At 35.9% G+C, this 12,652-nt stretch overlaps 1 protein-coding gene across 1 annotated transcript; it reads right to left on the bottom strand.

Moving 5' to 3' along the window:
- Window positions 1–2,031: 2,031 nt before the first annotated feature.
- On the bottom strand, window positions 2,032–11,241 carry LOC142526434 (histone-lysine N-methyltransferase family member SUVH9-like). Its single transcript, XM_075630839.1, has 2 exons — window positions 9,020–11,241; window positions 2,032–2,411 (listed from the first exon to the last, which is right to left on the bottom strand). The coding sequence occupies exon 1, from the start codon at window positions 11,054–11,056 to the stop codon at window positions 9,086–9,088; it is 1,971 nt and encodes a 656-aa protein (XP_075486954.1). The 5' UTR covers window positions 11,057–11,241; the 3' UTR covers window positions 2,032–2,411; window positions 9,020–9,085.
- Window positions 11,242–12,652: the final 1,411 nt, after the last annotated feature.

The raw sequence follows: 12,652 nt of genomic DNA, 5'->3' as shown, positions 1-12,652 counted from the left end.
CTTTGATATTTTAATACATCAAAATTCATATACATAATTAATTTAGAAAATACATAACATATGAGCAGATATATTATTGTATAATTTCAAAACATAATTCCTTATTTCTGTAAGATATTTCTCAAACTAAGATGTTTCCAAAAACTCTCAACATAAAGAAGACCATGCAACTTAGAGAATGTTCTGACAAGCATTAGAATGCTCTGATGTCACATTCTAATCAATGTAATTCTGAATTAGAGTGTTGTTTTTTCGATATAACCGAACTGTCAAAACGACATTCTTTGATACGACAAATATATCCTGTGTGTATTAATTACAGAGATTTCACAATAATTTTGGCTTTACATAACCATTTGGTATGCACTCTCCAATTAATTATTCATAAAAATATACAATTTAAACCTCTTCTTGATCAAAATTTACTAGTTTAATCCAATTACACTAATGCATGACTTCTAAGTGAGAGAAAAACATGAAAGAACTCATGCCAAATCAGAATGAGAGATTCCAATATTATTGTATGATATTGCACGGTTGAGTGCTTGAAAGATTTTATAAACAACAATAAAATATATCTTCTTTTCAAGAACTCATAACTAAAATTTCAAAGTAATTAAGTGTATTTGACTTTGAGCAATTCAGTGATGGATGATTGAGCAAGATACGTGTGAAGTGTAATATTTGAGTTTCTAATTTAAGTTATATTTTCATAAAAATAAGAGTATCCAAGAAAGGCCAAAGGATATTTATAAAGTAAAAAAAAAATGTTAGAAACCACAAATAGTTACTGAGATCTCTCTAACTCAAGTGAAATTATATTTGTTGACATTTAGCGCATAAAAAAAATTTAAATATGAAAGCTAAACTCAAGTGAAATTAAATACCATAATTAATTCTGTTAACTCAACTGGTCACTAGACTTTCAAATATCTTAAATTGAACTATTATGTACAAAACCTCGAGATTATTTTGTTGACATGTGAATCTTCTTTCTCTTCTCATGTTCATCGACGTTTGCTTGAAGAACATATTCATAGCTGTAACAGACAAAAGTGCGCCTGTGATAACATGGGCGATGACGATTCTAATTAAACTCCCACCGCTTGAAGAAATCACATCAAGAAGTTCGGAACTTGGTAGGAAACAGAGGCACGGTAAACGAAGATGACATCCAAAACCAACCTTACCTAAAAGCGGTGATCAAAGAAATTTGAGTAAGTCTCTTGTGAGACGGTTTCACGAATCTTTATTCGTGAGACAGGTCAACCCTATCGATATTCACAATAAAAAATAATACTCTTAGCATAAAAAATAATATTTTTTCATGGATGACCCAAATAAGAAATCTGTCTCACAAAATACGACCCATGAGACCGTCTCACACATATTTTTGTCAAAAAACTTTGAGACTGTTCTCACCAGCTCCCCTCCTAGTACCCAGAGAGGCCACAGAAAAATGCACCTATAATAGGTTCGAAATTCAGCCGGAAAACTCAGTTTTATGGGCGATTGGTAGAGATCCCGAGTACTGGGAAAATGTAAGTGAATTCTAGCCAGAAAGATTTTTGGACAGCAGTATTGATTACAGAGGGCAAGATTTCGGGCTGATTCCGTTTGGCTCGGGTAGGAGAGGATGCCCTGGAATTTCTCTAGGAGTTGCAACAGCAGAGCTGGCACTTCCAATTTTGTCTGCTCCTTTGACTGGAAATTGCCTGATGGAACGAAGGGCAATGATGTTGATACCCATATGTTGCCCAGAATTGCTATGCACAAGAAAAACGCTCTTCGCCTTGTGGCCAAAAGCTACATTTGAAGATTAACAGTTTGCCCCGATATGATCACGACCGTTGATATTGATTCAGTTAAGACATTTACAAACTTAATCATTTGTTCGATAGAGTAACCATGACCACTGATCGATAGTGTACTTTTAAAATAAACTACTTGATACACAACCATCATCCAAAAACAACGGCTGAAAATAGTTTCTCCCATGCAGCAAATTGAAAAGATTATTTAAAAAAGAAATAGAGGGGAGAAATCACATGATCCACATCCCCAACGTGGTTTCTTGTCGCTATTGAACTGACCAGGAGAACTATACTTTTCTGGTGGATGCCAGATATTTGTGAATCATTAGACTGTTAGAAGTTAGGAAAAACCATCTGTTCCCACAGGCTACATTTTCTGTACAACATAAGATATAGATTCTAATACAAAGCTTACATAACAGGGCATTTGGAAAATATACTTGTATCTTCACCACGTACAGCTGGGAAAACAGTAGAGCAGAGCTAACATCCGCATCGTCCAACAGATAATACTAATGAAGGATTCTATAACTTAGAGACAAGCATGTCATATGGTTTAGGAGCCAGGGATGATTTACACAGACATGGAATTCATACCTGCACAAACCAATTATATTGCATTAGAGCCTGCAAATGACTGCCATATCATATGAATACCGGGATCAGAGGACTGCCCAATCGTATAAAATTTCTGGATATGTATCAACATCTTAAAACATGATCAGCCAACTAAAGTTGCAGACTCAACGTATGACTGGTCTCAAGAAAGATAAATGAACACTTTATATAAAACGCGCATATAGCCAATGGCGGAGGAAACGCCTTCCTGAGTTCTCATGTACACTTTACATATATGAAAATCAGATTTTGCCCACTAAATAGTATCATTTTTGTTTCGACCCCTATTTAGAAATATGGCTTTGCCAGTGCATATATCATCACTTCCTTAAGTTTTCAACAAATCATCAAGCCAGCTGCCCCAAGATTGCAAGAAAAATGCAATGTTCTTGATGGTTTTGCTCTGATATAATCCAATGATGTCACTCACAAAAACAGAAAGAATGGATGAAGGAATGATGTACTATAGTTTTATAATCATCCATTGTTAGTCTCGTTTTGGGTCAGCACCAATTCGTAATATAGCCCATGATGAATCAGTGTATGTGGCACGAGAAACTAGGCTTCAGAAATGTTATCCAATTAAACGACAACAATATGTACCATGCACAAATTCAATCAAATCTACAACATCTAGCAATGTCACAACTTCTTGCAATATAATATAGTAATTCATTATTTACTACTAATGCCCCTTTGCACGCGTTGCGCACTTATACAACTGAAATATTTGTCCAAACATGATATTTTTTGTTATTTTAAAATTAATGATGTTTTCATATATTTTATTAAGAATGATAATCTAACTAAAAATACAGAAAAAAAGATAAAATTGAAGATTTTTCAAAAAAGGCTATCTTGATCCTCGTCTGATGGCCTCTGATGTCTGTATCTCCAATTTTTTCCAAGCTGTTATGAGAAATGGGTCTGAACTCAAATAAGACATCAAAATTTGCACGAATGAGTTTAAGAGTTCAAAGAAGCACACCAACAGTGCCATAATCACCTTGTCTGGATAGTTAATCCAAACTGAACAAAGACATGAGCTCGTATTAACGGTCTTCAGTCTACCATTGCCACCCAACTACAAGAAATGCTGGATTATTTTCAGAAAGGTGATGCCAAAAAAAGGGGAAGAAGAACAGCGAAAAGAACAAAGATGGCAATAAGAGGCCAGAATGAGACAAGATGAAGCGAGGAGAAATGCAGCTGAAAAGGAAAAGAGATCAACATAAGAGAGGTGGTGGAAATTCATGATTTAGGAGATAGAATAGGCGGATAGAAGGTAGTATAGGTGTTTATGAATAGTATAGGTGTTTAAGTGTATTAGAATTTACTATTTACTCTTACAATGCACCAATCAAATTCATTATCTCAATAAAATTCATTTTTCTAGTAGCTTAGGTTTGGTCATCACCAAAAAAAGAAAATTGCTAAATCTCTCAGTTTTGGTGATAACAAACATTAACTTATTGTATTAGATCAAATTGTCTTTGCCATAGTTGTCAAAGGCTGGCGATAGGCGTGCCTGGGGCCGTCCTAGGCGCAACGATTCACCAAGGTTAGCCCAGGCGTGAAAGGGCTCCCGGGCGCGCCTAGATTGCTTTTTTAAAAAAATTCAGTAACAGAGAAATTGCATTTTGAAAATGCAACTTCTCTGTTTTTTTTTAATTAGTAACTTAAATTGCAACAGGCCCAACCCAACCCCAAACCCTAGCAGCCCAAGTTCACAAATTAAAAAACAGAAGGGAGCGTCTAAGCGGCAGAAGCAGAAGTGTGCAGCAGCAAGCCAACAACGTGAATAAGAGAAGGGCAGAGAACCATTTCTTGAAGAAGCTCAGGTTTCGGTTCTGTAGAGAACCATCTTTTTTAATATTGTTAATGTTTCATTGCTCACCTAAGAGTATTAATTCGGCACTATCTTACTGCCAGGGATGGTTAAGTTACAACTTTGATATAAACACGCTGCACTGCCACTACCTTTAATATTTTGTTAAATTACAACATGGTTTATTAATTATGTTATTGTATATACCGAATTATTGATATAATATGTTGCAATACTTTGTCCACATTAATGTTTGCCTCTGAAAATTTGGAGAATCAAAATGATCCTGGCTGGAATTATGGGAAATTAATCAATCCAAAAGACACTAATTCCGTGCAATGTGTTTTTTGTGACAAAATTCTCAAGGGAGGAATTTTTCGTCTGAAGCAACATCTTGCTAGAGGCTATCGAAATGCCAAACCATGTCCAAAATGCCCTGAGCATGTTAGAACTGAAATTCAAGTTTACATGTCAAAAAAAAAAAAAATCAAGCAGCAAATGGACATGAATCCTACTTTTGATGAATTTGATGATGTGCTCCCAATCCCTCGAAAAGGAAGCAACCAATGTTAAGTTCAATAGCGAGTTCCGATGCCATCCTCCCGGTTTTCTCAAGTCAAAAGACAAAGACTGTTGGTCCTCTTGATTATTTCTTTGTCAACAATATGGATCATGTTGTGAGTCAAGGAAAGCAAAAAGGAGCAAAAGATTCAAAGAAATATGATGAAACTCAGAAAAAGTGAGAAACTCTGTGGTGCAGTATTTTGTCACAAGATTGGAAGGCCCCAAGTTACCATGAAGTTATGGTAACTTATTTAAATAAAGAAATACAAAGTACGAAAATACTTTTGAAAGGGTACGAGGCAGACTGTAAGAAATATGGATGCTCATTAATGGCTGACGGATGGACTGATGAAAAAATAGAACTTTGATTAATTTTTTGGTGAACGGTCCAAGAGGGACAATATTTTTGGAATCTGTGGATGCCTCCGGCTTTTCTCATACCGGTCTCAAGTTGTTTGACTTACTTGAAAAATATGTGGAGCAAACTGGTCCAAAGAATTTTGTTCAACCGGTTACAGATAATGCTTCTGCAAATGTTTCAGCAGATATGAAATGTGAATTCAAGTGATTACTTTCTAAATAAGTATGAGATTTGTTACTTACAAGCAATAACATATATCTTTAATATGCAGGGAAGCATTTGACGATAAGATTTCCACACATATTCTGGATTGCATGTGCTGCCCATTGTTTGGATTTAATGCTTGAAGATTTGTTCAACATTTCTGTACTGAAGAAAGTTTATGAAAGGGGCATGATGGTGAATGGCTATATATATAATAGGCCACAAGTCTTGAACATTGTGATGAGAGAATTCACGTGTCAAAGAGAAATGGCTACGGCTGGGAAAACTCGTTTTGCCATTGTTTTTTTGACATTGAATAGGTTTCAAAAATAGAAGGTGAATTTAAAAAAGATGTTCACTTCAGAAAAGTGGAACACGAGTTGATTTGCGAAGGAGGTATAAGGTAAACGAGCAACAGAGATTATATTGATGCTTTCATTTTGGAATCATGTTGTTTATGCCATTAAAGTTGGGGGTCCAATCATTAAAGTGCTTCGATTAGTTGATGGTGAAAAAAACATGCAATGGGGTATACATACGAGGCTATGGATCGAGCTAAGGAGGCTATTGCTTTGGCTTTCAACAACAATGAAGAGAAGTACCAAAAGATTTTTGAAATCATTGATAAAAGGTGGATGGATCAGCTTCATAAGCCTTTTCATGCAGCTGGTTACTTTTTGAACCCGGAATTCTTTTATATGAATCCTGAGATAGAAAAAGATGATGAAGTTATGAAGGGGTTGAACGAGTGTGTTGTACCTTCAAGATAAAATCACATATCAACTCTCAAAATATAAAAATGCTGATGGCCTTTTTGGCGGTTCTAAGGCTATTAGACATAGAAATAAATTATCACTGGTTAAATAATTTTTTTTTATTTCAAGATCATAACATATTGTTAAAAACTTGAAGTCCTTGAATTTTGAAATTTTGTATATCTCATTTGACAGCTAAATGGTGGCTGGCTTATGGTTCTACGACCCCACAATTGCAAGATTTTGCTGTAAGAATTCTCGACCTTACGTGCAGTGCTTCTGGTTGTGAGCGGAACTGGAGTATGTCTCAGCAAGTAAGTATTTAAATTGTAACATTGAATAGATACTCTTGAGTCTTGACATATTAATTATAATTATTATTTTGAACAATTCATGAAAAATTAATGTATTTTAAAAATTTTGTAGCTTCATTTGAAAAGATGAAATAGGTTGGAACATAAGGGTTTGAATGATCTAGTCTTCATTAAATATAACATGTCATTGAAATGTCGATATGATTTGCGCGATAAAATTGATCATATTTCATTGGATGATATCGACGATAGCAATGAATGGTTGACGGGAGGATTAGACAATGAAGAAAATAATCTAGTCTTTGGGGATACGATGATTTGACATGGGGTGATGTAGGTCGAGCGTCTGGGGTTTATGGTTTTAGATCTCGTGCTTCAACTTCTTCAAATGAGGTAAGGGCATCTACATCCAAAACAACCAGAAAAAGGCCGATTTCACATCTTTTGGGTAAAAAGGAAGAAGAAATTGATGTTGATCAAGAAAGTGGTGAAGATCAAGAAGAATACAAGTCTGAAAGTTATAGAGACTCTGGTGATTCGATGGAATAAGATGAACTTGATTTGGATGATTGAAGAATTTTAATCGTGTTACCTATTATTATGAACTTATTAATTATTTGTTGTTTTGTGTGACATTGTGACTTAATTATTTCATATTTTAATATATTATTCTAAGATAAATATATTTTTAAAAAAATTAAAAATGTGTGCCTTGCTTCGGTAAGACGCGCGCGCCTCAAGCTCCACAGCCCTTGTGCGCCTCGGTACGCCTTGCGCCCTTGACAACTATGGTCTTTGCAATGTATTACAGGTACTCAACCGCTCATTGAAGATTCAGAAGAAATCGTTCAACCAGTTTCTTGACGCAAAACTATCCAATCGTTTTGTCATCAGCAGTGTGTTTGATCTACTCAAATCGCTGAAGGGTACAAGTCTGTGGCATAAGGGCTACTCAACAGTTCACCTTATCGAAGGACATTTATAAATGGTTGAGCAAAGCTATTGTCAGATACAAGTCACATGTCTTACCCTACTTTATCAGAAAAGTTGGTAGACTGATCATGCACGACAAACACGATATCAGAAGATCATATTGTTTTTCTAAAAAGTCTATGCACAGAGCTAGTTATTTTTAGTTGTCAATTGCCGTTTTCTCTCATATTTGGAAAATGTTAAATTACTCGTTAATTAAAATGTACGATAAATCAAGTAAAGATGGCGACAGCAATACAATTGCATTAATGTCCATATATTGAGCTACATTCAAACGTTGAACGGAAAGATGTAAGAACTACTATAAATAGATAATGTCAAGAAGAGTTTGAAAAAATATGCAACTTTAACAACTATGAGATTTTACATACTTGAATCAATCTCTAAATATATTTATGAGCACTCATCACTCTGATATCAACTACTGCTCATTGGCCCTCGCATCAAATATCATTCATCAGATCATCAAGGGCTATTGTCAAACTACTCGACCGTTTATGTCTATAACCACTGAATTGTTGTTCGACATTTTGAATCTGAGGATTCACATTTTTAATTCATTTGTGTTGTATTGGTTGTTAAACTGTGTGTCTCAATTGCTTGAGTTAATTAGGAGTTACAACGAGATAAGTCCTAAGGTTAAATCGGGTGCTTATAAATAGTTATAAAACCAAAGTCTCCTAGTGAAATCATTCCTAAGTGGAAGAAGAGGTGAGGACCTTGAGTCTCCGAACATCTATGAAATTCTTGTGTAATTTCTTTAACTGCAATTACTTATCTTGTTTATTTGCTATATTTGAGTATATAATATTCATAAGAATCATCGGACCGTTTTGCGCATTATTTGTGGTCCAACCGTTTCTTAACAGTTGAGATAATCCGGTCTTGTATAGCTAACCCTATCAAGATCGGTTACATTATTTGGCATTGTTTATAGAAAATCTTTAAGTGTTCATTCATCCCTCTAAACACATCATCAATCCTAACATAGTGTAGCATCTTCAACTTCAATTAAATAGTAAGATATCCGTTCAGTAACATAACTTGCTGAAAAAAAATTGATAATCTCTAAAAATTCAAAATGAGAAAATTGTTTACTGCAATTTATAATAATACACAGAGGATAGAAGTAAGTTAAGACCGAAAATTGATAATATCTAAAAATTCAAAAGGAAGATATTCATGTGTAACACAAATAGAAGCCTTCTCGAATCAAAACTAAAACAATCGTGGAGTTTTCAAACAACTTACGATATGGCATTTTGCAGGAGTTCGATATATCATTTTAAGTATTCTGATTCTTTACTTTGTAAAAGATTTCAAGCAAAACAAGTATAAATAAGGACCTTTAAACTTGTTTTATTGGGTCCAATTTGGTGCCGCTAGGCAGAAAAGAAACACTAGGCCTTTAGAATCATCATATTTGAAACAAAACCTTAAAAACATCTAAACACATAACCAGCAGATGAATGAATATGCCACGCCATATTAAATTAGAAACATGAAGCAAATCCTCACATAAATCAATGGCAAGTGATCATTTAACAAAGGCGAATGGTAAAATTTACCTAAGCATTTTTATCCAAAATTACTGCTCCAAAAATCTTCAAAGTTCAACCAACTCGGCCAGATATCTAATTACATAGAGCAAGCTTCCCTGTCAATTCATCAGCCACCCCATAATCAAGGCTTATCTCTCTCATGGGAGGGATATTCTCCATGGCAAACACCATAAGGTGAGGGAAAGATAGATTATTGTGATCGTACAACACAAGCTGCACCATTGCATTAGGACTTGAACTGTGGCTCATGTAACATGCAACATTCCTCATTCTTGATACATCCATAGCAAAATCCAAGGGGGGTATCGATGGATATGCTGGACGAACATAATCAGAAAAAATTTGAGATAAATCTCCCCATTCAGCCCATCTATCACCAAATCGGCTAGGATGTATTAAACTATCACCATTCATTGTGAAAATCTGAACCTGGTCTTGTGTAAGCACAACTCCAGCATACTCACAAATAAAAGAGCCAGCCTGAATCAAGTCCAGCGACCTTACCCCCCAACCAGTCTCCCTAGACCGAAATACTTCAAATCTATACTTAATCCCTTTTTGGGTAACACGGTTCCGGCAAGTGGGCAGACACCTACAATGCGGCCCACACTCAAAAATCAATGGTTTTCCCCTCACTAAAATACCATTCCGGTCATATGCAAACTCACCCCCATTTTTCATTGCGCAGAAGCAATTATCAGAACATCCCCCATGGCATTGGCATCCTGTTTGACTACCCCCATTATACACAAAAGAAGGGAAAATTGTTGAGCTAAGGTACTCATAATAAAGGGGATCCTGATCCCCATCAATATCGTTAAAGAAAAACACAGGAAAATTCTCCTTTTTCATTGACAAATCAAGTGTAACATAACCATTTGGTCGAGCTTCCAACGGATCTTTCTTCAAACTCTTTGCAAGCTTCATTACCGCGCTTCCCATTTCCACCTGATCCTCAATCCTCACAAGCTTAAACTTAAAAACCCCAAAACCTGACTTCCCCACATCAAACCAAGTCTCCACTATTCGATACAAGCCATCATAAACATAAACTTTATCACTGGCACCACCTTCATATTTAAAACCCCGAATAACCCGTACCTCGAGTCCATAATTCATGCTCCTTTCCAATGCCAAATTTCCCTGTTCTAATCTCTGATGCTGAACCTGCCTGTGATTGTCCTGCCCACCATGCCCCGTGTAAATTATCACATCCCCCGCGTCCTCATCATCTTCGTACCCTCCAGAAACAATTACGCTCGTTGCAATAGGCTCTCCATTTGAGCTTCGGCTAGCTGGAACATAATCAATCCCGGCTTGCACCTGCCCATGCAATCCAACAACACACAACTCCATCCTGAAAAAGAATACATCCCCAATTGAAACACCTGGGAGATCGCCCACAATTCTCTTATCCCGATTCAACCACAACCCGTGGTCTCTCAGCAACGCCGCCGCCTTCAAGTCTCCTCTCGCCTTTCTATGTGGACCCATCACATCACGATGCTTCTCATCCTCAACAACTATAAACACGCGCAAAGAGTCGAACAACATCCGGTTTTTCCGAATTACGTCACGGTGGTAGCTCCGGTCCTCGGGTTTAAGGTCCATGACACGAACTAGCTCAGACGAGCGCGCTGGGAATTTGCGGGCTCTGCCACGTGGCGTGAGGTCGACATTTGAAAGCTGGTCATCTGGGTTTTCAACAGGGACTATCGCCAGTGAATTCTCGTCGGAATCTGGGGGAATTGAAACATCTTTGTACTTCTCGAGGCGTTGAGCGAAAGCGAAGCGGAAAAGGTCAGAAATGCGGTCATATTCGGAGTATACGTCGGCCTCCGCGGAAACAGGGGTGGAGAGCGGGGCGGGTGAGGGGAACGGGCAGGGGCTGGTTGGAACATGAAGGGGTGGTGGGGGTAGGGGAGGTCCATCGAGGGGTTCAATCTTAGGTTCAATTTTGGGTATAACAGTGGTGGTAGAGGTGGTGGGAAGAGAGAGATACAGATTCAGATCTTGAGTTGGTATTACGGTATTGGAACCCATTTTTCAAATTTTCCAGAAGTTTTCCTATAAAGGGAATAAAGATCTTTGTGCTGAATGTGTGCACCGTGATCGTGGTTGAAGGGAGGAGTTTCGCAACTCTGTTCCGCCGGTACCACCGTACCGCTAGGCTTGTGTGTGCGCAACCGGAATACCCTACAAGTAGGAATACATCATCGTTTGGTAGGTGAGATGAGAATAAATATTTTTTTATATAAAAAATTTATATTAAATGATACTCTGAAAAAAATATTATCCGATATCGTTTGACAAGTGAGATAAAATTGATTTTATTTGAAATATGACAGATGATGAAACAAAAATTTTAAATAAAAATATATTGTTTGGTGCGTGATATAAGAAAAAGTATTTAAATATCGTTTGGTAAATAAAATAAAAATAAATTTTTTCGAGATCGAAAAATAGTCACAAAATATCGTTTGATATATGAGATAAAAATATTTTTTTTTGGTAGAACGTGAACGATGTTAAAATAAAACAAAAATTATAAATGAAAACTTTATTGTCGGATGAGTAAGATGAGGAAAGTATCGCGAGTTAAAATTTGATATGTTAGAGAAAATTAACTTCTTATGATAGCGTGTGAATGATAATAAAATAAAACGATATTATAAATAATAAATATTTTACCTGCGGGATAAGAGTTTTTTTATTAATTTAAAAACAAAAAATATTTCAAAAATACTTTCAAAATAATATAAATTTCGAAATTACCTTAAAATGTTATTAAAAAAAAGGATGCTAATATATGGCGACAACACCCACCTCAGCAAATCCTTGCTTACGAAGCACAAATACTCTTCGAAGCATTCCACCTCACCAAATTTGTTTTTCGTAAGCACGGATGCTCACTAAAACTCAATTAAATTTTTTTGTTCTTTTGTGTTCAGTAATTATACGAATTGGATATGAAGTACGCTCATTTTATTCTTTTCCTTGAATAATTGAATCCTTTGTCAATTTTTTTATGTGATTTCTGAATTATGTCGGATCAATCAGTGAAAATTATACAATATATTTTTAATTTTATAGACGCGTATTAAAATCTACAAAATGTTGTGAATGCTGATGATTTTTCAATGAATTGTAAATTTTATTATCTGAAAGATATCTTTTTGCGAGCATTCTGCTTAAATTTTCTCTCAAATTTATTCGGTAAAATGTCTAATATCGATGTGCTCTTATATTTTGGTGGTCGTGTAGTTATTGATAATGGATCGGTCGAATATAGTATTCCATGTATTATACCGATACGAGTATTGCGATCTATTAATTTGTTGGAGTTGGATGAAGTTGTGCATAAAATGTCAGGAATCGATCCAACGAATTTACTCTGAAGTTGTCAACCAAATATTCATTCATGAATAGATCACCTTGACATGAAATTCAAGTCAATCTCTGTGATTATGATGCTTTAGAGTTTATAATGGAAGGTGACAATATGCATATATTGCATTTATACATGGAAGCAAATTCAATCGATCATCATGTTGGTTTTGATGAACCTGAATCATATGTTCCACATAAATCCGATTCAAGGTTCAATAACCAACCCGATACTTCTACATATGGTGGTTT

The sequence above is a fragment of the Primulina tabacum genome, chromosome 15 (assembly GCF_025594145.1).
Source record: "Primulina tabacum isolate GXHZ01 chromosome 15, ASM2559414v2, whole genome shotgun sequence".
Classification (NCBI taxonomy): Eukaryota; Viridiplantae; Streptophyta; class Magnoliopsida; order Lamiales; family Gesneriaceae; genus Primulina; species Primulina tabacum.
Note: the sequence above shows the minus strand (reverse complement) of the source record. Positions and strands in the feature narration are given on the sequence as shown.